The 25,167-nt window shown below is 31.5% G+C and overlaps 1 protein-coding gene across 2 annotated transcripts in view; it reads left to right on the top strand.

Moving 5' to 3' along the window:
- Positions 1-25,167, top strand: part of COL11A1 (collagen type XI alpha 1 chain) — a 298,622-nt gene that overhangs the window by 210,413 nt on the left and 63,042 nt on the right. For both annotated transcript variants that reach the window (XM_001372197.4, XM_001372220.4), the window contains exons 43-49: positions 3,233-3,340; positions 4,249-4,302; positions 7,437-7,490; positions 8,053-8,160; positions 18,876-18,929; positions 20,227-20,280; positions 22,962-23,015. In XM_001372197.4, coding sequence (XP_001372234.1) covers positions 3,233-3,340; positions 4,249-4,302; positions 7,437-7,490; positions 8,053-8,160; positions 18,876-18,929; positions 20,227-20,280; positions 22,962-23,015 — 486 coding nt within the window. The remainder of the gene's footprint in view (positions 1-3,232; positions 3,341-4,248; positions 4,303-7,436; positions 7,491-8,052; positions 8,161-18,875; positions 18,930-20,226; positions 20,281-22,961; positions 23,016-25,167) is intronic.

Below are 25,167 nucleotides of genomic sequence, written 5' to 3'. Positions count from 1 at the left end.
AGGAAACTGAGGAAGAGTTTATCTGACTTTTCCAGGTTCATAGATCTGGTAACTATTTGAGGCCAAATTTGAACTAAGATTTTCTATACGCTTGATCTGGTGTCTATCCGTTGTGCTAATTAGTACTTATTAAAAAAAATGGTTCTCTCTTCCCACCCTCCATTCCAAGAAAAAAAAAAACACAGCACACTTCCAAGTTAAATCTGCATTAATAACATTTTCTCCATTTCTTTAACTATAGATAATGAAAAAAAAAACACACACCCTGATTTGTAGCATTTGCCAATTTCTGAAATGTAAATGGAAAATTGAATAATTGGCTCTTTCAAGGTAGCACAAATAGTTTCCACAGACTTATACTTAAATCTGAGTTTAAGATTTTATAGCTATTCTTATTTGCTTGGTTTAAATCTCTTAATTCCTTTTGGACTGCTGGCAGGTGGTTGGTGACTATAGAATTGAATTAGAAGTCAGTTTAATGATTAGAGTTAAGAGGAATAATGAATTACAAAGATATTTGCAAGATATTTTGTTTCTTCCCATCCTGTACAAAGCTGATCAACCCTTGATTTACTTACAAATTGCTTCCACATTCTAATATAGTTATAATAATATGAATTACACTTGATATAATATTTCAAGGACTACAAAGTCATTGACTCATGTTAACTCATTTAATCCTCATAGTGTCCTTTGAGGTAAGGACTATTATTATTCCTATTTTTAAAGATGAGGAAGTCAGTACAGAATAAATAAAAAAAAAACTAGAAAATGCTTGAGACAGAAACTCAAATCTTCCCATCTCTAAATTATTTATTCTCTTCATGGGCCACCTAGCTGATTTAGCCCCTACAATCCTCTTGTTGTGCTAGACATTGGGACTAAGAAAATAAAATGAAACCCAACACCTGCCCTTGAGTAGCACTGGCCTCTAGGTCAGATTATCTAGAGTTACATCCCATCTCTGAGACTTACTTCACTTGTGACTTCTAGAAAGTTATGTAGCCTCTGTTCATTTTCCTCATCTATAAAATCAAGATGTTGATGACGTCTTATCCCCCACCCTCCTCTAGATCTATGATCCTGTGATGCTCTGTTGTATTGAGAGATACAACCATGTTCACCCTAGATTTGACCCTGGAAGAGATTTTATAAATTATCCAATCCTGTCACTCTACAAGTGAGAAAACTAAGGTTGAGGGAGGTTAAAAGACTTGAGTTAACCAAAGTCACACAGATAGTAAACAACAGAGCTGAAAAATCAAACCAATTGTCATGTTCTGTGACTCTTTGGATGTGTAACTCATGATTTTGTGAATAGAAGGAAATGCTGACACTTAAAGGAATCAGGAAGGGCTTATGAGAGGAATTATCATCTGAGCCGAATCTGTGAAGAAACTCACATGAAGAATGCGTGAATTCCTAGAATGCTTGGTCTAAAGAAGGGAGAAAAGAGAGAAAGCATTAAGTTCAGAGAATATATATTGCAAATGTGCCAGACTGGAAGTAGCATAATATGCATAAAAGTAAAGGATATAAATGAGATTGGAAAGGTAGGTCAGAGCCAGATTTCTGAGAGCTTTTCATAATCATAGTGAGGAACTTTAATTTTATCCAAGATGGAAGAAGGAGCCATCAAAGATATGTAAGAGAATCATACACACACACACACACACGCACAAAGATTATATCAATGTGTAATATTTAAATATTAATAATATACACAGAAGGCATATAAGTGGTTGCATGGATAGTGTGCTGGGCTTGAACTCAGACAGACCCAAGTTCAAATGTAGGTTCAGATGCTTATTAGCTCTGTAACTCTGGACAAGTCACTTAACCTTGTTTGCCTCAGTTACCTCATCTTTAAAATGAGCTGGAGAAGGAAATGGCTAACCACTCCACTAGGTTTGCCAAGAAAACTCCAAATAGGGTCATGAAAAATTAGACAAAATTGAAATGACTGAACAAATACTATTATGTGTGTGTGTAAATGTATGTGTGTTTGTAAAGAAATAGTTGTTTTCAATGCATTTTGGAGAAAGAAGAGCATAGCTTGGTCTGTAAACCAATTAGACTATGACATAAATCTAAGTAAACAATGATAAGGAGCTAAAATATTGAAATATTCAAAATCAAAAGGGATTGTATGTGAAGAAATTAATTTAAAAATATGGGGGGAAAAAGTTTTGCCAGTTGGATAAAGACAGTATACTAGCTGATAATTTTGAATTAGCCAATGTCAGAAGAAACAAAAATCTCAAAATAAGATATATGAAGTATTTATTTAAAAAAATAATTTATAAGCAAAGCAAGACATATAGACAAAATTAGTTTGTTAACACTTGAAACCAAATACTGAGATTCTCTGTTCATCTCTTTTCTGCAGTATTCAACATTTAAAAAAACAGTAGCTGTACTTCTGGATTCTGCAAATAGGAAGCATTTTTGCTTAAGAAATTAAGTTTTGGGCAAAAATGCCCAATAACCACAATTATTTAAAGAGAAAGAAAGATCAAACTTAATGCTATTAAATGATAATGATTAAAGTATGGGAAAATAGCTCTCACTCATTTTTTTCTTAATTGAGGTCCATGTTGTATATGGAATGTTGCATACACTGTCAGATAAGGTCTCTGTGTCTCTTTGCTGAACTAGAGACACTGAATTAGAGACATGTTGACTACATATATGTATATTTGTATGTATGTATATCTAGATATGTATTTTTGTGTATATATTCATAGATAGATAGATAGATAGATAGATAGATAGATAGATAGATAGATCTATTACAGATGAAGTCTTCCAGTGTCCTGGCTAGGAGAGATGAAAGGGGTCATTTTTATAAATGTATAGAATGTAAAAACAAAAAGTATCAGTAAAACACATTTTAAAAAGAATCTTCTTGAAGAATGCTTCAAAGCATAATCATAAATACTTTTGTAGAACATAACCTGACTAGGACAGAGACATAATTTCTAAATATAAACTTGTTTTAATATTCCTCAGAAAACTGAGAACCCTTTGAGCTGTGATTAAAATCCTGTTTCATTAATAACTCTTTATCAAAATTATTAATAACTCAATTAATTAATCAAAACTCTTCTTTATCGAATATGCTAAAAGAACCATGTCTTTTGGTGCTCAACTGAAAGTATGATATTAGGTAGCTAATTAACAAAATTCTTATAACCAACTTAATGGATTCTTGTCTTTTTTTTTACCACAGGGAGAAAAAGGTCCCCAAGGTCCAGCTGGACGAGATGGAGTACAAGGACCTGTGGGTCTTCCAGGTCCAGCTGGCCCTGCAGGTTCCCCAGGAGAAGATGGGGATAAGGTTAGTGCTATTTTTTTTAATAATGCTATAATGTGGGAATGTTTTGATTTCCTCTCCTAGATTTTTGGGTAGAACTTTCATTGAATTAGATGACAGATCAAAGCACATCCCTTTTTAAAATTTCAAGTACCTTCCTTTTGCTTGAATGGTGTATGTCAAAGGAGATTAGTGTCTAATCCATGTGCTTATATACCACATAGCATAAGAAGATGGATAGAGGAGCAGAGAGGGAGGTAGCAGGAAAGGAAATGTACATATTTGATGTTAAAGCTAATTTTCTAAAATACTGACTATGATAATGAAAAAATAAAATGCTATAATCCTATAATCATATACTTCCATTCCATAGCCAATTAGTGGATTCAGTTATTGATAAATTGGCTAATATTTATTTGCTTTGAATTTATAATTTCTCTAAAAGCCTTTTATTTTTAATACAAGGGCATGTTCTATTGTAATATTAAGAAAAAAAGTGTGTGTGAACCTGATGTATTTTCTTTCCTTACTGTGCTAAATTATATGACATTTTCTGGCATGGTTATTTGGCAATGTGAGTTTTGTAGGGGTTTTAAATTGCTTTAGAAAAGGCATAATGATTGACTTGTATGCAATTAAATAACTTTATAAATTGAGACATATTAAATATTATAGGCAAAAGATAGTTTACTTTGTAAGCTAGTTGTAGAATATTCTCAGTCTGAGCCAATTTTTTGCTGTATACTGGTCAATAGCAAAATTAATTTAGTAAAGTACATGCAAAAATAGGTCTGTTTGGATTTCCCAAATGCAATTTCAGAATTAGAAAATAATTCATATTAAGTTGACTATTTAAAGATGTTTTAATAATGATTTCAGTTGAATGGAAAGTCAGAAATTATAGAGAAGAATCTTAACATCTTTTTTTGCAGGGTGAAATTGGTGAACCAGGACAGAAAGGAAGTAAAGGTGACAAGGGAGAAAATGTGAGTTTTTAGTCTCATTTTTGTACATGATTTTTTCCCACATAATGATTATAGACTTTTACTTATAAATTGTATCTTGGAGCTCTTTACCCAAAATACATCTTCCTTCCTTCACTAGACAAATCAATTTCACTTAAATTTTCAATCTTATTAATGCCTTATATTATTAGACTATAACTGAATCTTTTCAATTAATAATAAGATAGCAATTACATTAATGGTAATATTAATTAGTATTTACATGGTATCTTATGGTTTGGAAAGTTCTTTTTAGTTGTTATCTCTTTTGGATTGGTATGGTTGAAGAAATTGCTATATAACAATCATAATTAAAGCAGGCATAATTGTTGAAAGTATGTGTTAAAGACCTCAAAAGTGCAAGAAGTCATCAACCAGTAGTCTAATGAGGTAGTGTAGTATAATTAAGTTTCTCAAGGTTGCATAATTTTCCTCCTGAACTCTACTGAATTACTGAAGTATTTGGTAATTATTATCCTTAATACTATAAAGTAAAAAAAAAAATCTTAAAGTGAAGTAGAAGGCTGAGGCTGGAAGATCTCTTGAGCTTGAGCTTTCTGAGCTTCAGTAGATTAAGACAAGATAACTTCTTGCCGCTGTGCGTGAACGCCAACACCAGGTCACAATCGCACCTCCCATAACAACTGGCGTCCCAGGCCCCATGTGCCACAAACTTTGCGCCTCAGTCTTTGGACTTCAAAGCCACATGAGGGTACATCAATAGATGATAATGCACAAAGACAATTGAACTAGATTAAGACAATGAAGAGTCCACACTAAATTTTGCATCAGATTGCTAAGCCTATCAGGCTAGCTAAGGAGGAGTGAATCAACCTCAGTCAGAAAGACACTTCAATACTGATTAATACTGACAGTGGGCTAATGAATAAACACTGCAGTTCCAACCTTGGTGAGTGAGATAAGAAGACCAAGCCCTTTTTTAATTATTATTTTTAAATTTTCTTCTTTTCCCCTTCTTTTTCTTCTAGTATACAGCTTTAATCCCTATTCATTATATATTCACTCTTGGCCTCATTACTTTAGAATCCATGATACTTATTCCACAACTGGAATTGGCTTCCTTTTACTGTCATTCTTTACACCCCTTCAGAATATAAATTTTGAAAACTTATTTCAGCCAATAAATCTTTCATGACTAAAGCCCTCTCAAAGATGTACCCAATTCTACTCCTTACTATATACTCCTATTCCACTTGAAGATGGCCTTATTTTGCTTTTCTTTTAAATTATTTTTCATGCAAGCGTTGTTTTCCCAACTTGATAAAAAATATCTCAGAGTGTAGAGGCAATTCATTTGTTTGGTTTTCAGTTTATACAGAGCTCTACTAAGAATGTATCCAATAAATACCAGTAACATGAACAAGAGCAACTAGGTGACACAGTGGATAAAGTGCTGTGCCTGGACCCTGGGAGACTTGAATTCAGATTCCACCTCAGACACTTAGTAGCTGTTTGATCCTGGGTTAAATCACTTATCCTTGTTTGCCTCAGTTTCCTCATCTGCAAAATGAGCCAGGGAAGCAAATGGCTAAATAGTCTAGTGCATTTGTAGAGAAAATCCAGAATTGGACATGACTGAATAATAGGGCATTCTAGTTTATGTTAACATAACAAAAATCATATGAATTTATCAATTAAGAGGAAACTTACAGCACTCATTACCAATAAACACCTTAGAAAACATAAAAATGAATGAATTTTCTTTCATATGATAAATAGAATTTCAAACCAAGAGCCAGCTTTTGATGTAATAAAGGTAAACTTGAAGCCTTGAAAATATAATTCAGGTAAAACAAGAAATGCTATTTTGAATAATAAAAGGGGAAAAAAGACATCGTAGGAATAAGTATAGTCCAAGAAAACTCCAAATGAGTTCATGCAGAGTTAGATACAACTGAAATAACTGAGCAATATTATGAAGAACTTTTTAGGGGAGAAATGTGTACAATGTTTAATATTACTTCTCTCCTAATTGACCATTGAACTAAAGAAGGAAAATATTTTAGGATTAGAATTGTGGCATACCATTTACTGTGCAATGTGTGAATAAGATTTTTAAGTACTGGTTGGAAGTGAGAATAGCTTCTTAACGTTCTCAAATCATCATTACAAAGCCCTGAAATAGGGAAAAAAATAAAATTTAGTCAGTGCTGAAATTTGTTGTACTACAAATGGACTGTCTTTATTGTTCTAAAAATAGTTGCATCTGGTCTGATAGATGTTTTTGCAAATCAATAAAATAAGTTCTGCACTATATATACAAGACTCTTTAATAAAAGTACAGTTTAGCTCTCATACTACTACTTTTAGTCCGATTTTTATGCATGCTTGATAAGGATTTTGAGTTCTTCAAAAGAGAACTGTATTTGGAAACAAAACAGCATGACTATGAATGTTAATATAGATGAAGGTGAAAGCATATTGCTGACTGAACACAAGTATGGGTATACTCAATACATAGTTTGTTTGTTTGTTTGCTTTTCAAATTTAAAACCCTTCTCTTCCCTCTAAGAAGCAACACTGTATATGGGTTCCAAGGCAGAAAAGCTGTAAGGGTTAGGGGATTAAATGACTTGCCCAGTCACACAGCTAGGAAGTATCAGAGGCCACTCAGATCCTTAAACACAGTGAAAAGACTGACAAGGTTTTTTCTTTGTTTTTGTTTTTCTCATAAGAATCATCCATCTGTATTTTCCTTCTCCTAATGTCCATTGATAAGTTGTGGTACAGTATTCTTTTAATGGGCAATTTGTGTCATCTCCCCATTCCCAAGTAGATGTCATTAATTTAAAAAAAACCTTATATTTTTAAGGGTTTTCAAAAGATCGTGTTTAACTTGATTTATCTTTGCACAGAAATCTATTTTTAAATAACCTAAAATAATGCCAATGTAAGTTCCTTAAATAAATGTCAATTTAAAATTGATTGCAGATATCAAGTCTGGATCTCTAAGAACTGAATAAATAATGGTTGACTGCATTCAATGTAAAAGATATCTAGGCAACACTTTTTTTCCACAGAAAAATGAAGAAATACTTGAAAGATCTCTATAAAGCATACATTCTGAAACTAATGTGGCTTTTATCTCTCTACAGGGTCCTCCTGGTCCCCCAGGCCTTCAAGGACCTGTTGGTGCCCCTGGTATTGCTGTAAGTATGTCACTTGTTACAGTAAATCTAAGGCTCTACAGTTCTTTGATCATATTCATGAACTATGGCCAAAAAATTGGATGATTATGTACAACATAATTTACATTAATAATCATAGTCACCAAGGCGGCTCATAGATTCCCTTGCCCAAAATAAATGTGATATTTTAATATGATCATTATTATTCTAGATAAAACTTCACTTTAAAATATTTAATAGTTGGTCATACACCATCTAAGTAAATGATACATTCAGAAGAGTTATTCTTGGGCAGATTTCTTGCGATTTTTTTACCCCTTATTGTAATGATAGAATTTTTAACTTGTGGTATTCTATCTTTTTAAACCATCTGAAATATTCTGGGAAGAGTGGGTGACCAGGGGGAGGAGGGAAAGTGGAAGTAAGTATAATAATCAAAAATGGACATTAAGAATAAGATACAATCTGGGTTATTTCAAATTAGGCTAAAAAATTTTATTCTCATATGGATTAAAGATACTTGGAACCACTAGAACATGCCATAAACTCTTTGTTTTGTGACTTTTTCCTTGTAATTCCATAGGGAGGTGATGGGGAGCCTGGACCAAGAGGTCAGCAGGGAATGTTTGGTCAAAAAGGTGATGAAGGTGCTAGAGGATTCCCTGGCCCTCCTGGTCCCATTGGTCTTCAGGTAAGATATTTACCTAGTGCTTTCTCTATCACTATATTCATAGTTCCAAGATCTTGTGGCATTAAATTTAGGATCACTTTCACCTCTACCCCTGTCACATTTTAAATAAATTGCTTAAACCATTTGTACTATTTTCCTCCATATTAAAAAAACTAAACAACAACACCTGACCTTACCTTTCTTGACCTATTTCACTGGAGCCATGTGAGGATAAAATTAAGTTATATCCTTCAATAAATTAATCAACAAGTATTTTAAAAAACTATTATGTTCTTTTACTGAGTGAAAGAAAAATGCTATCAACTTTTATTTAAAAATAGGAATGAGTTGCAATATGTAAAAGGAAGAAGCTATAGACTTCATTTTTAATCAAGAACTAGGACAAGAGATATGTATGAAATATATTTACATGCAAACACATATATACATGTGTATACATAAAGAGAAAGAGGCAGATATATTTAAGTTCAGTCCATAAAAATAGGTGCTTTATTTAAAAATTATCATTTTATTAGTTTATCTGTAATTATAATTTACCTTGCAAGCTGAACAAGTAATGATAATAATTCTAGCACACAGAATGAACATAATTTCTGCTTGCTTACATGGAGATACAAGTTATCTATATGACAGACAAGAAAAGTTTTCTCCTGAAATTTGAGTCATGCAAACAACATCACTGTAAAAGATTTAAGATTTTCCTACAATGTCCATTAAAATTGAAGGTAAAGAATGGTGGTTCCTGATTAAATGCAGAACTAGCTTGAAGCAGTTCAGAGAAAGAATAATTATTCATATGTGTACTTTGTCATTCCTTGCAATATTAGTAGAATTCATTTTGACTTTTCCTGCCGGTTGTCTCAGAATAATAATTAAATGTGGAGGCAAAACAAGTGTGAATAGAAGAAACATATGGTCACCTCTATTTTATACCTATATTTTTGATCATGAATTAAAATAGTGTTATATATGCTCATTACTTATAGAGAGCCATGGCAAAAAATACCATGTTTTAGAATTATTGACACTGCCAAGTAATAAATATTTGCTTCTAGAATGTTCATACACAGAGTTCAGTGCCCAGCAGGTTATCAATGACTATTTGTCAAGTTAATGAATGAATGTGGAATTTTTAAACTTTTTATTAAATTGCTTTACCTTAGAGATATTCCAGCAATTTTTCAAAATATTTAGCAGATCAGCCAAAATAGCAATAACATTTTTGGTTCAGAACCTCAATATCTTTTTTAAAAAACATTTCTTCGTAATATGTATGTTTAGAGACTATAGAACATTTAAGAAAATTGAATTATAATACTATCACATATAGTTAATAAAATAGGTATGGCTATATATAGCACAAGTCATAAATAGTAAATATGGTACACACATATATATAAACATACATGCATGCATATATAAATATATCGAGAGAGACAAAAAATGAACTAATGATGCCTAAAGCAAAGGGAGAAGGTGAGGAAATTTGTAAATTCTTCTGTGAAGGATAATAATTTCTTAGTCTAATTAAGATCTTGCGCCTCACAAGTAAGCACTGAAATGTTAAAATACAAACTTTTAGAAATTTGGACATATGAGATTTGAAATTCATATTTATAAAAACTCAATCTCAAACCGGATCCAAATTAGTGCCATGAAGGAAGAACAATTTATTTTAAAATATATATAACATAGTGAGTTTGCTGTGGATATTAGGCAACACCTATCTTTTGATATGATACAAATGTAAATTAATTTTCAGTGCTTTTTTGGTTTGTTTTTAGAATTCAAGGTACATACGTTTATAATTCCAAATGACTGACTTTTTATATCAAAATATGATTTGAACAATACCTTTTGCATAGCAGACCTTTAACATATTTTGGCTTAATAATTATATTAAAAGACTAAGTATTGTTTGATCACTCATTTAAATGTCCAAAATCTATTATTTAAAAAAGTAAAGGGCATAGAATTGGAAATAGATGGCATTATGGTTTTTGAGTCATGTTTCCCTTTGAATGAACTGGTCCATTGAGCAAAATCTGGTAGTATGGGTTAATTGTTCTGAAATACTGTCAAGAAATAAGGCAGTAATCATGGTGAGTAATGAATATTCTAAGAGAAACATTGATATTTCACTGTAATTAAATGCTTCTGACTGACTTGGAATCATTCCAATAGTAATTATCTTAAGCATGACCCCCCAAATTATTATATTTCACAGAGGGAAAAACTAACTATAATCTTATCTCATTTCTAGTGGCAAAAGCAAAAAGTAAAAAACTAAATTTTCATTTTTCTTTAAGCCACAATTGCTTTGAATATTAGACTTTTTCATCCAATTGCATATTATCTTAAGATACTATATACAATAAAAACATGAAATTACAGTTATGTTCAACTACATATTCCTAGTTGACCCTCAAAGAGAAATCATTTCTTTCAAGCTCTACATAAGCCCAAACAAAAGTCTGAACAAATATAAGGATATAATTAGACCCTAAGTTATTCTTAATTATATATTTCAGTTGTTAAAAATAGCATTTGTTTGCCAGTGGTGTAATAGCATAACATTAAGATGAATATAATATTTACATGTTATTAAATTATTCATTTTAGTTATCTGTACTATCTATCTTTATTCAGCTCTGCTCCATGTTGATTATAAGCCTTTGCTTCATATTTTACCTCTCTAGTGAGAGATTTTAATTCTCAGTTTAATTAAATCCAGTTCAATCCAATTCAATTCAATTCATTCAGCCTATTTAAATTCCATCGATAGTTGGAGCTAAATAATTTCTACTTTATTTAAGACTTGCTTTTGCTAGGTTATGGATGTCACAAAAATGTATAAAGGTAGAGGCATAATATATTTAGGAGCAAAAATATCATTATATCCATTGGATGTTATTGAAAATCAGATTTATAAATATCAAACTATAATATCAAATCACTCTCTTGTGTGTATTTCTAATTGGTAAAATACCAAAATGCTGAAAGAAGTCAATTACTTAAAGTAGGAAATTTCATTAAAAAACTTCAATCTTGTAAATTTTCATTTTTTTAAAACTAAAAATAAATATTTTAAATGCTCATGAATTCAAAGGAGTGGTGATTATTTAAAGTCTATTTATTATACATTTGCTTTGAGTAAATACACAGTAGTAATTTAGATATTTGGTGATTAAAAAATAATAACAATTTGGTTTAATTGTTCTTAATAATTTTGTAAATATTTACCTCATGCTATATCAATGTACATTCATGACTCCCTAATCAGCATGATTTTGAATATTTGTAATATGATTTCTCATTTTTACTGTATTTATCTTAATTATTTAAATTAATTATCTTAATAATTGCAACATTCAATGCCTTGAGGTAGCAAAATGGCACAGTATATAGAGGACTGGACTAGGAGGCAGGAAGAGCAAAGTTCAAATCCAGCCTCATCCAGATACTTCGTAGCAACATGATCTTGGGGACATAGGGAATACATTTCATTCATGAGGCATACATAGTTACTAAGTGCTAATCTTTTTTTTTAACCCTTACCTTCCACCCAAGAATCAATGCTGTGTATTTGTTCCAAGGCAGAAAAGCAGTAAGGACTAGGCAATGGGGGCTAAGTACTTGCCCAGAGTCACACATCTAGGAAGTGTCTGAGATCAGATCTGAACCCAGGACCTTCCCTTTCTGGCTCTGACTCTCAATCCTTTGAGCTGCCCAGCTGCCCCCTCTAAGTGCTAATCTTAAAGCACTATATAAATGTTAGATAGCCTTTGATATTATTTTTAATTGTTTTGGAAAATGCACTTTAACTTATGCTCAATATTGATAAATTCCCCATCCACAAAGTATAATGAGGATTGTGAAAGTCTATTGTTAGGAGAGAAGTAGAGGGAGTAGGGAGTAGGCTCTGCTTTGTAAGTTTAGGACTAGAGGTTTAAAATGTTGCTTATTGTACAGTTAGAAAACTGACCCCTTGAAATTTCAAGAAGTCTTTTCTAAGTTTTTATTCCCCAAAATTTTAGTACATCTCCCCCATCACCCCTACTTTTCTTTTTTCCTCCATCCCATCATATTGATATTCCTCTGGTTATAAACCAATTAAAAAAGTTAAAAGAAATTTTTGGTTCCAGAGTGAATACAATGATTAATAATTATTAGTTAATAGAAACTTTCCAAAAATAAATTAATACTTGTTCTTAGAATATGTCTTAGTATTGATTTTCTAAACTAGGATTCATTTTAAAAGTCTTTAGACTTTTAGGTTAATTCGAATAGCAAAGCAAGATGAATTAAATTAGGAATTAATACTAAGAACAATGCTGTAATTTACTAATTATTTAAAGAAAAAAATACATTGGGATGGACATCATACTTGATTAAGGGAACTCTCCAGGTAACCAATGAATAAAGAATGGTCAGTCCAACATTCTAACAAAGTCCGTGTGGTAGAGTAAATCAGACATCAAAGTCAGAAGACCTGGACTTCAAGTTCTACCTCATACAAATGTCTGATGTTACCCCAGAGCTTAATCTGTGATGAGGGAGAAATTATTTTCACTTGAAGATCCTTGTACAAATGAAATCAAAGTCTGGGCCAAAGCATTTTTGTGTATGCCTCTACATGCACATACCTCAACATATGAATGTATAGAATTAGCAGCATTTTGTTGTTATTATTGTTCAATAGTTTTAATTTGTGACTTTTTCTGACTTCGTTTGGGGTTTTCTTGGCAAAGATTATGGAGTGGTTTTCCATTTTCTTCTCCAGCTTAGGCTAGATTTGAACACATGGAAATGTGGCTTTCTTACTTCAGACCTAAGAGTTCTATCCATTGTATCACCAAGCTGCCCCTGGCCAAATAATATTTGTACCTTTATTACGTGACATTTATGAGCCTGGTTACAATGGCCTGGAGTCAAGAAAATTCATCTTCATGAGTTCAAATCTGATCTCAGACATTTATTAACTGTGTGATTCTAGGAAAGTCACTTAACTCAGATTTTTCATCTGTAAAATGAGCTTGAGAAGGAAGTTAGCAAACCACTTTACTGTCTTTTCCAAGAAAACCCTAGAGTCATGAAGATTTGGTCATAACTACAAAATAACTGAACAGTGATATGTGTCCAAGACCATTATACTAGGTGGTGAAAGACAAAAACGACCATCTTTTCTCCTTAGAAGTTTGCATTCTTTTAGGGAGAGAGCATGTATATACATAAATATATCCAAAATAAGTAAAAGTTAGTTTGTTTTTTTCGAGATACTGGCTGCTTGGTGATGAGGAAAGGCTTCATGTCAAAAAAACCTTTTGAGTTGAATTGTGAGGGAAATAAACAATTCTAATAAACTATTCAAGAAGCATAGAGTAAGGTCCTGCTCTGTGCCAAACTCTATTTGAAGTGCTGATAATACAAATGAAAATCAAAACTAAAGCCTCCCTTCCAGGAGACTGCATGCTAATGGGTTAGAAAATATACATACATATATATATATATATATATATATATATAAATCAGTAAAGATAAATATAGAGTAGATGGAAAGTAACATTGGTGGCCATCGCCTCTCAGTAACTATTAACTAATTTCCATTATTAAATTTTATGTTGGCCTCAATGTATTTTTTCTTTGATTAATGTCAGTCATTTAGGACTTATTTAGTGCCTACTATGCTAAGATACAAAGAAAAGGGAAAAAATAGACTTTCCTCCCAAGGAACTTGTAGTATAATTATACAATTAAAAATGTAGGTTATTTCAAGCATGGAGGTGCTTCTAACGTAACTGGAGTGTCATGTGTGAGGAATAAAAAGCCAAGCTGGCTAAACCAGAGTTGGGGAAGGGCAGGTGGTACAGTAAAGAGAGTACTGAACCCATAGTCAGGAAAACCTGAGTTCAAAAATGGCCTCAGATATTTACTAGCTAGATGATCCTAGGTAAGTCACTTCACCCTGTTTGCCTCAGTTTCTATAAAATGAGTTACATCAGGAATTGGCAAATCACTTTAGTATTATTACCAAGAAAATCCCAAATGTGATCACAAAGTGTTTGACATGAATGAAATGACTGAACAACAGTAATGTATAGAAAGCTGGAAATGTCTGCTGGGGCTAACTTGGGAGGGGCTTTAAATGTCAAACAATAGTTTCAATTTGATTCTAAAATCAGTGAGGAGCCACTGAAATTCAATGACTTGGGGATTGACATGACCAGACTTGTACATTAGGAAAATCCCTTATATATATGGATATACAAAATGCATACCCACAATCAAATATCTACCTTCATACATAAGTACATACCTGCATATATACATGCATATAACATTTTGATTAACCATACATTAATGACATACTCCAATGCCTCATGGTTGCATGGATATGACTCCAGGTGCTTGAAAGCTATAGTATTAGCTCTGAACAGGTACTGCCAAACTATAAAGATTTTGAGCACCTACCCAGTGTTGTACTGTTCAATTTTCATTCAATATCTACCATGCATTATTCTAAATTAAAATGTTCTTTTGCATATGTATTACAGTTAGGCAGTTATATGAACTATATGAATAGGTACATATATAATATAATCAATGAATACCTTTTAGCAAATATGTTATCTCATTTAGGGTTTTAGGTTTTATGCTTTTAGCTTTTAGAATATTGGGCAACACAAAATGAAAAGCATCATTTTTTCACGATTTATATTTTTCTTTCTAATTCAGATTAGGTAATAATAGACAACCATAAGAATCATGAAGCACCAAAAATATTGGAAAGCACACCTTAAAAATAGCAACTCATTTATTTTTCTGGAGAGAGAGGTAGAGACAATATATACTTTATCATACTTCTGCTGAATAAATTTAACTTGTAAATTATTACTGGTCATACAAGATACTTTTGTCAGTTTGATAATCAGTAGCCATAGTGAAAAAATACTGGCATTTATTTGCCTTGAATTTTCATTATCTTCTTTTCCACAAAGCAACCGGTATTTTCCATGGAGGAGTGATGTTAATTCAAGAAACAAATTAATTTTTAAATGACATTTTCCTCACAACATCATGTATTAAATCACAAAACTTAAATATTCTAATAAAATTAACATGTTGGCAATCACATTTGCATTCTCTAATTGAGTCTTCATGATTAAATACATAATAGCAATTCTTATAGACAAATAACTATAAAATACTCAACTTATATGTTTTGCTACCCTTGTGCCCAATAAGAGAACTAATATGGTCAGAATTTTGAATCTAAATTCATCTTATTTTTTGAGAATCAGTTAACTTCTATAATAAATGACTTCAACTAGATATTAAATCAGTTTCTCTCAATGCATAAATTATCCACCAGGAGCAAGTTGGGCTTGGATGGAAAGCTGATTAACACCAGACTACAATTTAGCAAATTTAGTTTATTGCAACAGGATAATTGTACTCATGATATCTCTATTAATCTTCATCATGAGGCTATTCTGTCTCACTCAAATCAAATGTTATTCGACCTTTATTAAAAAAAAAAAGCAGGGATGAATATCTTAAGTCTTTCTAAAGGGCACTTCTTATTAGTTTCATGCATATATATATATGTGTGTGTGTGTGTACAAATTGAGAGATGATGATATTCAGAGTTGGATTCGAATTGGGAATAAAAACAACCATAGTTTCATGTTCTATACTCTTTAATTCAGAAATAACAACATAGATTTATAATATGTCACCAATAGAAAGGAAGTTTAAATGACATTTCAACATGGAAGTATACTTTTTGACTTATATGATACTTACTGTCTTTTAGGATGATGGAATTATTAATTTTTAATCATTCTAGCCCATCCCAGACATTGGTTGTTACTTCCTAGCAACTCTCCAGGCAGTTCTAATATCTGTCACTATGTGGTGATGATTCCTTGTATGTCGGTGACATTTTACTTTCTCTAGGCAAGATTAATTGATGTTTCAAAAATACAAACTAAAAAAATTCTTTTAAAAATTAAAAACAATGTTTTCTCATAATGTATCAATTTATTTACATCATTCATTTGTTTTTAAAGTTATATTCAGATATTTTAGTGTTATTTTTCAGTCAATTTAGAAATCATAAGGCAAGATTTTAAAAAATCCACATTGATAAAAATAACTTTGTTATATTTAGAAGCCAAATTATCCTCTTCACAAGTTGACATTTTATAGGTTTGTATTTAATAGGGTATTTAATATAATTTGAATGATAAAAAGGTTTGAACCTATTTTATAAGTTGTCCCACATAATTATATAGTATTAGAAGATCATTATGTAAAAGTAAGAATTTAAATGGAGACATAGGCAATTTCAACAGAGAAGATGGGAATAGCAAATAATATCCTAATAGATCTGAATAGAAATAAAAAAGAAAATCAAGTATTTCACTAAAGGAAAGGAAAGTGAAATATTAGGATGATTTTCAAGGAGTACAAAATGTATTTTAAAGCTAACAAATAAAATGAGAAACATAAAAGTAGATTGTAGGTCATACTATTGTGATATTTAGTGATTCTTTAACTCATTATTGGTTCCATAAAAGTTCAATTAGCAAACCAGAAATTGAATTCATAATAACTGAGCACTTGCATCTGAACAGCCAGTCAAGAAACTCTTTAACAATAATTTAGATTGAGATAGATTTTTGAAGAAAGTGGAGTCTTATAAAGGTGCATGACTGCTAAAATTAAGGGTCTCCAAAAGTTATAGGAAAGTTTAAATCTCAATGCCATCCCAATTAAATTACCAAAAAATTATTTTATTATTAGAAAAATAATAAAATTCATTTCAAAGAACACAAGATCAAAGATATTAAAATAACTAGAAAAGTATATAAAGGGAGGAGGCTAGTTAATCAGATTTTAAATTGTAGAATAAATGAGTAATTATCAAAACCATCTGATACTCACAAAGAAAAAGAAAGGTAGACCAGTAGAACAGAAGAAACATTACAAAGAGCAATAACAGATTATAGTAATTTTGTATTTGACAGAAATATAAATCTAGGTTTTGTGATAAGAAATTACTATTTGGTAAAAATGATTGGGACAACTGGAAAGTAATTAGGCAGAATCTAGGTATAGACCAATATCTTGCACCATTTATTAAGATCAAAATGGATACATGATCTAGTCAAAAAAGATAGTATAAGTAAGTTAAGAGAGCAGGGAACATGTTACCTATAAATTTTTTGGACAAGAGAGGAACTTATGAGTCAACAAGAAATGGAGAGCATTGTACAATATAAATTGGATGTTTATATACACTCAGTTGGAAAGCTCTTTGTATAAATAAAACAAATGTTTCCATGATTAGAAGGAAAGCAGAAAATTGAGGTGGGGATTATAGATAGCCCCTCAGATAGAGGTCACATATTTAAAATATATACAGAACTTTGTCAAATTTAAAATGAGCCATCCTTCAATTGATAAATGGGCAAAAGATATGAACAGATAATTTTTAAATAAAGAAATCAAAGCCATATAATAGGTACAGGGAAAAAATGCTGTAAATCACTATTTATTAGAGAAATGCAAACCAAAACAATTCTCAAATATAATCTTAGACCCATCAGAGTGGCTAAAATGACAAAAGGGCAAATTGACAAATGGAGATATGGAAAAATGGACATACTAAATACATTGTGGATGAAGCTATGAACTAATTCAACCATTTTGGATAACAATTTGGGACTACATCCAGAGAGTTATTAAACTGTGTATACCCTTAGACACAGCAATATTATTGCTGGGATCATTTCCCAAATAGATCACGGGAAAAGGAAAATAACCCATATGTTCCAAAATATTTGTAGCAGCTCTCTTTGTGGTGATAAAGAATTGGAAATGGGGGGATGCCAATTAATTGGGGAATAGCTAAAAAAATAGTTGTAAGTTATTATAATGGAATAACTGTCCTATGAGAAGCAATGATCAGGCAAATTAAAAATACTTGGAAAGAATTACACTGGATAATGAACAGTGAAATGAATAGAACCATGAGAACATTTTACATAGCTACAGAATTAATACTGGAAGAATAAATTGTGAATGTTACCTCCAGATTGTGAACTGAAAGGTGAAAATATGAAAGACTTAATTTGTATGAACATGTTGATTTCCTAGAATATACCTTCATGGATGTGGGGAGAGTAGGGAGAGACTGGGATACTTGTGGGATTTATTACATAGATATTAAGAAACCTATAGCTAAACATAGAGGAGATTTGAGATTTTATTTGTATAGTATCTTCTTCCTCTTTGTATATGGAAATGATTGATTCTTTGGTTTTGTAAAACTTGGGAAAAAAAGAAGAAAATTCAAATCTGAGAAAACTGTTGTCTTCATTAGTTAATTTGTATACTTTGTCTTCTACCAAAATACTATATGATCTAACATGTTTCCCTTTGGGTATAATGAATAACTGTGAACATAATGAATAACTATGCTAGTAGAATTGGATTTGTGATTTGTCTTTGCTACAAATTAGTTATGTGGCATGTTTCCCTATTTTACTTGAGTTACAAATATTTAGCAAAGGGATTATTTCCATTTTCTGAAATCTACTTAAATTATCCTCTTATTTTGTTTGACAAAATAGGGAGACAATTTCTCAAAGTAAGGTGTGGTTGGTCATGGAAAAAAGTGACTTTCATTTTTTACTGTCTTTCATTAGGGCCTGCCTGGTCCCCCTGGAGAAAAAGGTGAAAATGGTGATGTTGGTCCAATGGTAAGTTATTCTTTAATCATTATTATTTTAAAAATCATTATTATTTAAAATATATATAATGCATATATTATATTATGTTATATCATGACATGTTGCTATATTACATTATACATTTAATAAGAAATATAATGTTTTCATCAGTCCTATGATCTCCCCAAATTCCCATCATCCCTCCTCTGTTCTCCTTTTCTTAGTTTCTTAGAACACACATACAGAGAGACACAGATAAATGTGTATATTATGTAATTTTTTTCTGATTTTATGTATTTTATATATTTCTATCAATGTATTTCACATAAGGCTCCTAAGATTTATACAGAAGTTGGATTCTCTGATTAAGTTTAATTTAAGTCTCTAGTTAACTCTGGTTTCTGTGGTTGAGCCACAATTTAAGTTACTTCAATAATTTGAGTAACAAAACACCCTAAGCAATAATGTTAAAACAGATTATATTATATTTGTGAATAAACAGGTTCCAGAAGGAAAAGTTGGGAAAATTGCAAACTTTATTTTTTCAAGCTACTCTCAGCCCTTGAATAAATTGGTTTGCTATGTATGCCCCCCTGCTTCTTCTGTGACATATCTTTATTGTCCCACTCTGTATCTCTCTTTTTGCAATTATTCTTTCCTGTACATTTCCAGACTCTTAGAAATGCTATTTGATTTTAATATATTTCCTCAATTTACTACAAATTCCTAAGTAGCTGACCAAGGCGTTTAGGCAATAGCTTTGATTGATTTCAGGATATACAAGTCCTGCTTACAATTGGTTTCAATTGATTGCTATAAAGACATGTCTACCTAACAAAGGTAATTTCACTTAAGATGATAGAAAAATCAGTGAAACTTCTCACATGTTATCTCCTTCCTCTGTACCTTTGAATTGACTGGTCATGCCTGAAATATTCTTCCTCTTCTCTATTTATTAAGTATCTCCTTTCAAGTTTAGTTCAAATTATGTCTTTGCTGGGAGGCTTTACCTGATCCCTCAGTCACTTGAACCTTCCCCTCTAAAGTCATCTTCCTTATATTCTACATGTGTCCTTTATATATCTATTTAATTACTTATGAAACCCATCATTAAATTATAAGCCCCTTGAAAAGAGATTGTTTTTGTGAGTTTTTCCCTTTTTGTATTCTTATAACATTTAACATAGCACCAACCATGCTATAAGCACATAATAAATGCTTATTGATTAATTGATTGTTATCTTCCTTTTTAATATTCTTGTACATAAGATGCAAACTTGATATATTTTGAATCTTGTTTATTTTTGAAAATGTCTTCCCGTTACAGGGTCCACCTGGTCCACCAGGCCCAAGAGGTCCTCAGGGTCCCAATGGTGCTGATGTAAGAAATATTTTACTTATTGTGATTTCTTTTTAATTTTATAGATGATAGGATAATTACCAAGATATAGCTTCTTATTCCTCTTGGGTTACTGAAGTATTTAAAAACTTGTAATGGAGATTTGCAAGCTGGAAGAGAACTTAATTGTAATTATCTAGTAAAGTTCATACATTATCATTTTATAGATATAAACACTAATGTCCAAAAAAGAATTGCTCAAGGTGACTCAGTAGCATCTAAAATGCAAATATATAAGATGACTAGTATATATATACATATGCTCACACATAAACACAGAAAAGAGAGAGAGAGAGAGAGAGAGAAAATTATCTTCAGGCTCATACAAATTAACTAATAAAATAAGTTTGCATTGTATCAGGCTAGTTTGGACTAACAGTTTAAGATAATAGAACCCCATCATTGATACCAAGGCAGATTATAAAGATGAGATTATATGGTCCTCTAGGAAATCAGCCTCAAAAGGTGAGAGATATTTTATAAATATCTCCAATATCCTTTTAATGATTTGTATGAATTTGTCATATATGACATCTCAATTTTTAAAATCTATTTTAACTTATAAGATATATTATACCAGTGAGCAAAATTTATACATTCTTTGAAAAATAATATTGTCTTTTACCTGTCCTAAAAGTATTTCCTTAAAGCTTCAGGGCATATCTCTCAAAACCTCTATTATTATTGAATTTATAGAATAATTCTATGTTCAGCCTAACCAAATCCTTTCTGAGTTAAAAAACTTTGAACTTTTCAGCATTCATGCTCCCATTATGAAAAATGTAAATCTGTTCTCAATGGAATCAACTGCATTACCTTAGCAGTTTCCCTTAGAAGTAGACCTTCTCTAATTCTGGGCTTTCCTTAAGTATGGCAGTTAAAAACTATATGCTATATTCCAAGTACAGATAAAATCAGAACTTTCCTTTGAAATAGTTATATAAGAAACATGTTTCAAATGTCATGATATTATTTATTTAAATCATATAAAACTTAACCAGATAGTGATTACAAAGTGGCTAAACTGTTTGACTTGATATCAGGAAGACCTGGATCCTAATTCCATCCATAACACTTGTCCTCTCTTCATGAGAAAATCAATAAACTTATGTGAATCTCCGTTTCCTAATTTATAAAACGCAAAATGTAAAGATTCACTACCTTGCACTTAGCACAGTACCTGTTTATTTTATCAACTGATAATTTTTTTTAATAGGAGAATAATACATGATAGGTGTCAAAATACTATAATTTGATAGGTGTCAAAATACTATAAATGAGCCAATAATTTCCTACAATGTTTAATTGATAAACACGATGGTACATATAATTAGTTTATAGTTGTTATGAGTTGTTGTTATGGTGTCTTGCATGTAGCACTGGTCTTATAGCCAGCAATGCAAGACCCAAACCTTAGATACTTACTAGCATTGTGATACTGATAAAGCTACCAAACCTTTTTGGGGGCCTCATTTTTCCCAAATGTACATTAGAGAAAATGGACTCCATGACTTCTAAGGTCCCTTCTAATTGTAAATCTCTAATCTAATTGCATAAATATTATAAATGGACAAAGAGTCAGTCATGTTTAGAATGAGATTTGGTTTTAACAAACAGTCAGTCCTTACCTTTAATGGGGATAATATTTTTAGAAAACAGCATGAAAGCCAAAAAATGCAAATATTGATATTTTCAAACTATGGGAAATAGGGGATTAGGTTTTCCTGATCATCAAAAACTGTAATCTTTCACTAAAGATTGATGAAAATATACTTTTTGTATATATTCCTTTATAACAAAATATTAATTCTGATAATTTTCACTTTTCCTAACAATTCCTATTAATTCCCTAGAATTGTGTCCCTCTATATACCACTATCTCAATTAAAAATTGATTTCAGGAAACTTTTCATAGCACATGAGATCTACAATACCATAAATACTGTGTAGTAAATAAATTTCTCAAAATGAAACCATTTTTTAAAAAACTGAATCTCATTTTCCATTGTTTCAGATGGCTGTGCGAGGGCATTTTGTACTGTATATTATGTGGCTGTGATTCTCTCTACTTATGGTGCTGGGAATTTAGTTGTTACTGTAGGATGAAGTGAGACTGGTAAAGTCTCAACATCACCTTAGAGCCCAAAGAATTTGCACTACAGTTTGGGGGCATAATTGCAACACAAACCTTGTGTTTTGAAAGCAAACAATGAAAATATCCAATAAAGGAATAGAGAGCTCTTATAGAACAAAGATGAAGTGAACAAGACCAGTGCAGTGCCTTGTAGGGGTACAAGCCACTCTACAAACTTGTGCTCATTGGATCTATCATTTTTTTTTCTTTACTGCACTTAGCCACAAATGTGCATGATTGCTATCATGAAAATGAAAATGAAGTTACTAATAAAATGATACAAGTGCTTAAAGCCATGGAAATTAAATGCATAAATGTTGAGGACTGACTGTAGAAGTCAAGTGACATCTATCAGATCAGTCAGGGAGAGCCTATGCAATGGGTATTTAAATTCTGCCCCCTTTTCCACTTACACATCTATTTAGCTGCTGACCACTAAAACACTTCGATGAACACTTTATAACCAAAATTTTACTTCCTTTTTCTATTTATTTAAATACCTGAATAATTTATTTCTTCTATATTGCAGGGCCCACAAGGTCCTTCAGGATCAGTTGGCTCAGTTGGTGGTGTTGGTGAAAAGGTAAGGAAATTGCAAAAATCAGAACTAAGACAATTGCTTTTAAAGAGAATGGAAGACTTGAATGAGGAGAAATGCATAGCTTAAAAAATGATGGAAATAATATAATCCTGGACAGTTGTCAACAACAATGAAACATGTATTCAACATATGTGTGTATTAAGCATGAAGTTATTCAACAGAATTTATAGTTCATGGGGAAATTTAATAGCTAAAAATATCATAACTAGAAATATTTCAAATGCAAAGAATTAAATGTTACTTTTCTTAAGGATATGTGGTTATTGCATAAGTAGCTTGAGCATATTTTTAGCAAAGTCCATGTGTAGGAGAAGAATAATAAATTTAAAAAAACTTATATAGAGTTCAAAATAGTATAATCAGAATGAATATAATGATAAATAAAACACAATTCAAGGGAAATATCATGTCACATTATTTATTGTGACTATCTGTATGGGTGGCTTGTTCTCCTATATTGTAAGTTATTTGACTATAGCATGGCATTAAATGAAAAATGGCCAATCAAATAAATCCCTGTTTAAGAGGACTTGTCCTGGGAGTGGAGTTGGGTAGAAGTTTGAATTAATTAAATTAAACTTTCATCTTTGTGGAACATGGTTTCTGCACACAATGAACACTTAGTATTTGTAGTTTCATACTATTATATTGCAACTGACCTTGCCTAAATGACCCCCTTTAAAAAGGAAACTCATTAAAACTTAACTTTCTCAGTTGTTCTGGGTAAACCCTGCAAACTACCCAAATTCTAATTCCATTTGTTACTTGGATCCTGAGAGCTTAGTGTTAAAGTTGACAGAGTTGAAGAAATATTTCTGTCTATGACAGTCAGTTCTGAGAGCATCGTATTGTCTGTAGCTAAAAGAATATCCATCTTGCTATCTTCTAGAGACCTGTTGTTGGTATGATCTTCTCCAACTGGGAGGAACTCATGTACTTGGATAAGTCAGCTGTTACCTCTAAGCAGTCCAAATTTCTAATCTAACATATGAAAATATTTATTAGGAAATTAGCCTTATTTTTTAAAACACTATCCAGTATTTCAACTAACACATAAAAGTCTTAAAATCAGTATGTATCATATTCATATAATGCAGTTTGTTTATTTAAAAAAAGAAAACATAAACATAGTGTTCCTATTTTTCTCCTTTGTACAACTAGGTTTTTTTTTTAAACTCTCATCTTTTGTCTTAGAAATGAAACTTAGAAATGATATCATGGCAGAAGACCAATAATAGGTAATTGGTGTTAAATGATTTGACCAAGATCACACAGCTAGGAGGTATCTAGAGCCGTATTTGAATCCAGGATTTTCCATCTCTAGACTTGGCTCTATTATTCACTGAGCCACCTAACTGCCCTTTAGATAGTTATTTTAAAAATAATCAATATATAAATATTGATGTGATTGTATAATCAATCAATATTGATTGATAAAAATAATCAATGCTCTTACAAATCTGCTTTCCTGTTCCATAACTATCTAGCTTATTATTATTATTATTATTATTATTACATAAACTAGATAATCTTCTGTTTAGTTTATCTTTAAATTCCATTATATGCATATTCACCAAGATCTCAGTGATTCTAAATGAAACCTTTGCATTATGCTCTTTTTGTGATAAACTTGACAACAACACAATATATAAACCCTTAACTTCTTAGAAGCAACACTCTGAATTAATTCTAAGGCAGAAGAGCAATAAGGGCTAGGCAATGAGAGTTAAGTGACTTTGCCAGGGTTCCACAGCTAGGAAGTATCTGAGCTCATATTTGAACCTAGAAACTCCCATCTCTGATCCTGGCTCTCAATCCACTGAGCCACTCAGCTGCCCCCATAGCTTCCATATTTTTGACACTTTTGACACTTTTTAAAGTGATACTGTCTACAACTGGATATTCATAGAGATTACTTCAAAACAGTCAAAATCTTAGTAATTTTTCCTTGCATCTATTTATTTAATACTGTCTGAATATTTCTTGAATCAAAGGAATTTGACTCAGTGACCTCTGCTCATGTCAGTAGAATTGACTTTGAGAATGTATCTTATTAAATAAAACTTTTCTCCACACTTTCTACCTAACCCCACTCTCAGGACAGTCCTCTTATACAGAAAGTTTGTTGTAATGG

This window comes from Monodelphis domestica, chromosome 2 (assembly GCF_027887165.1).
Source record: "Monodelphis domestica isolate mMonDom1 chromosome 2, mMonDom1.pri, whole genome shotgun sequence".
Taxonomy (NCBI): Eukaryota; Metazoa; Chordata; class Mammalia; order Didelphimorphia; family Didelphidae; genus Monodelphis; species Monodelphis domestica.
Note: the sequence above shows the minus strand (reverse complement) of the source record. Positions and strands in the feature narration are given on the sequence as shown.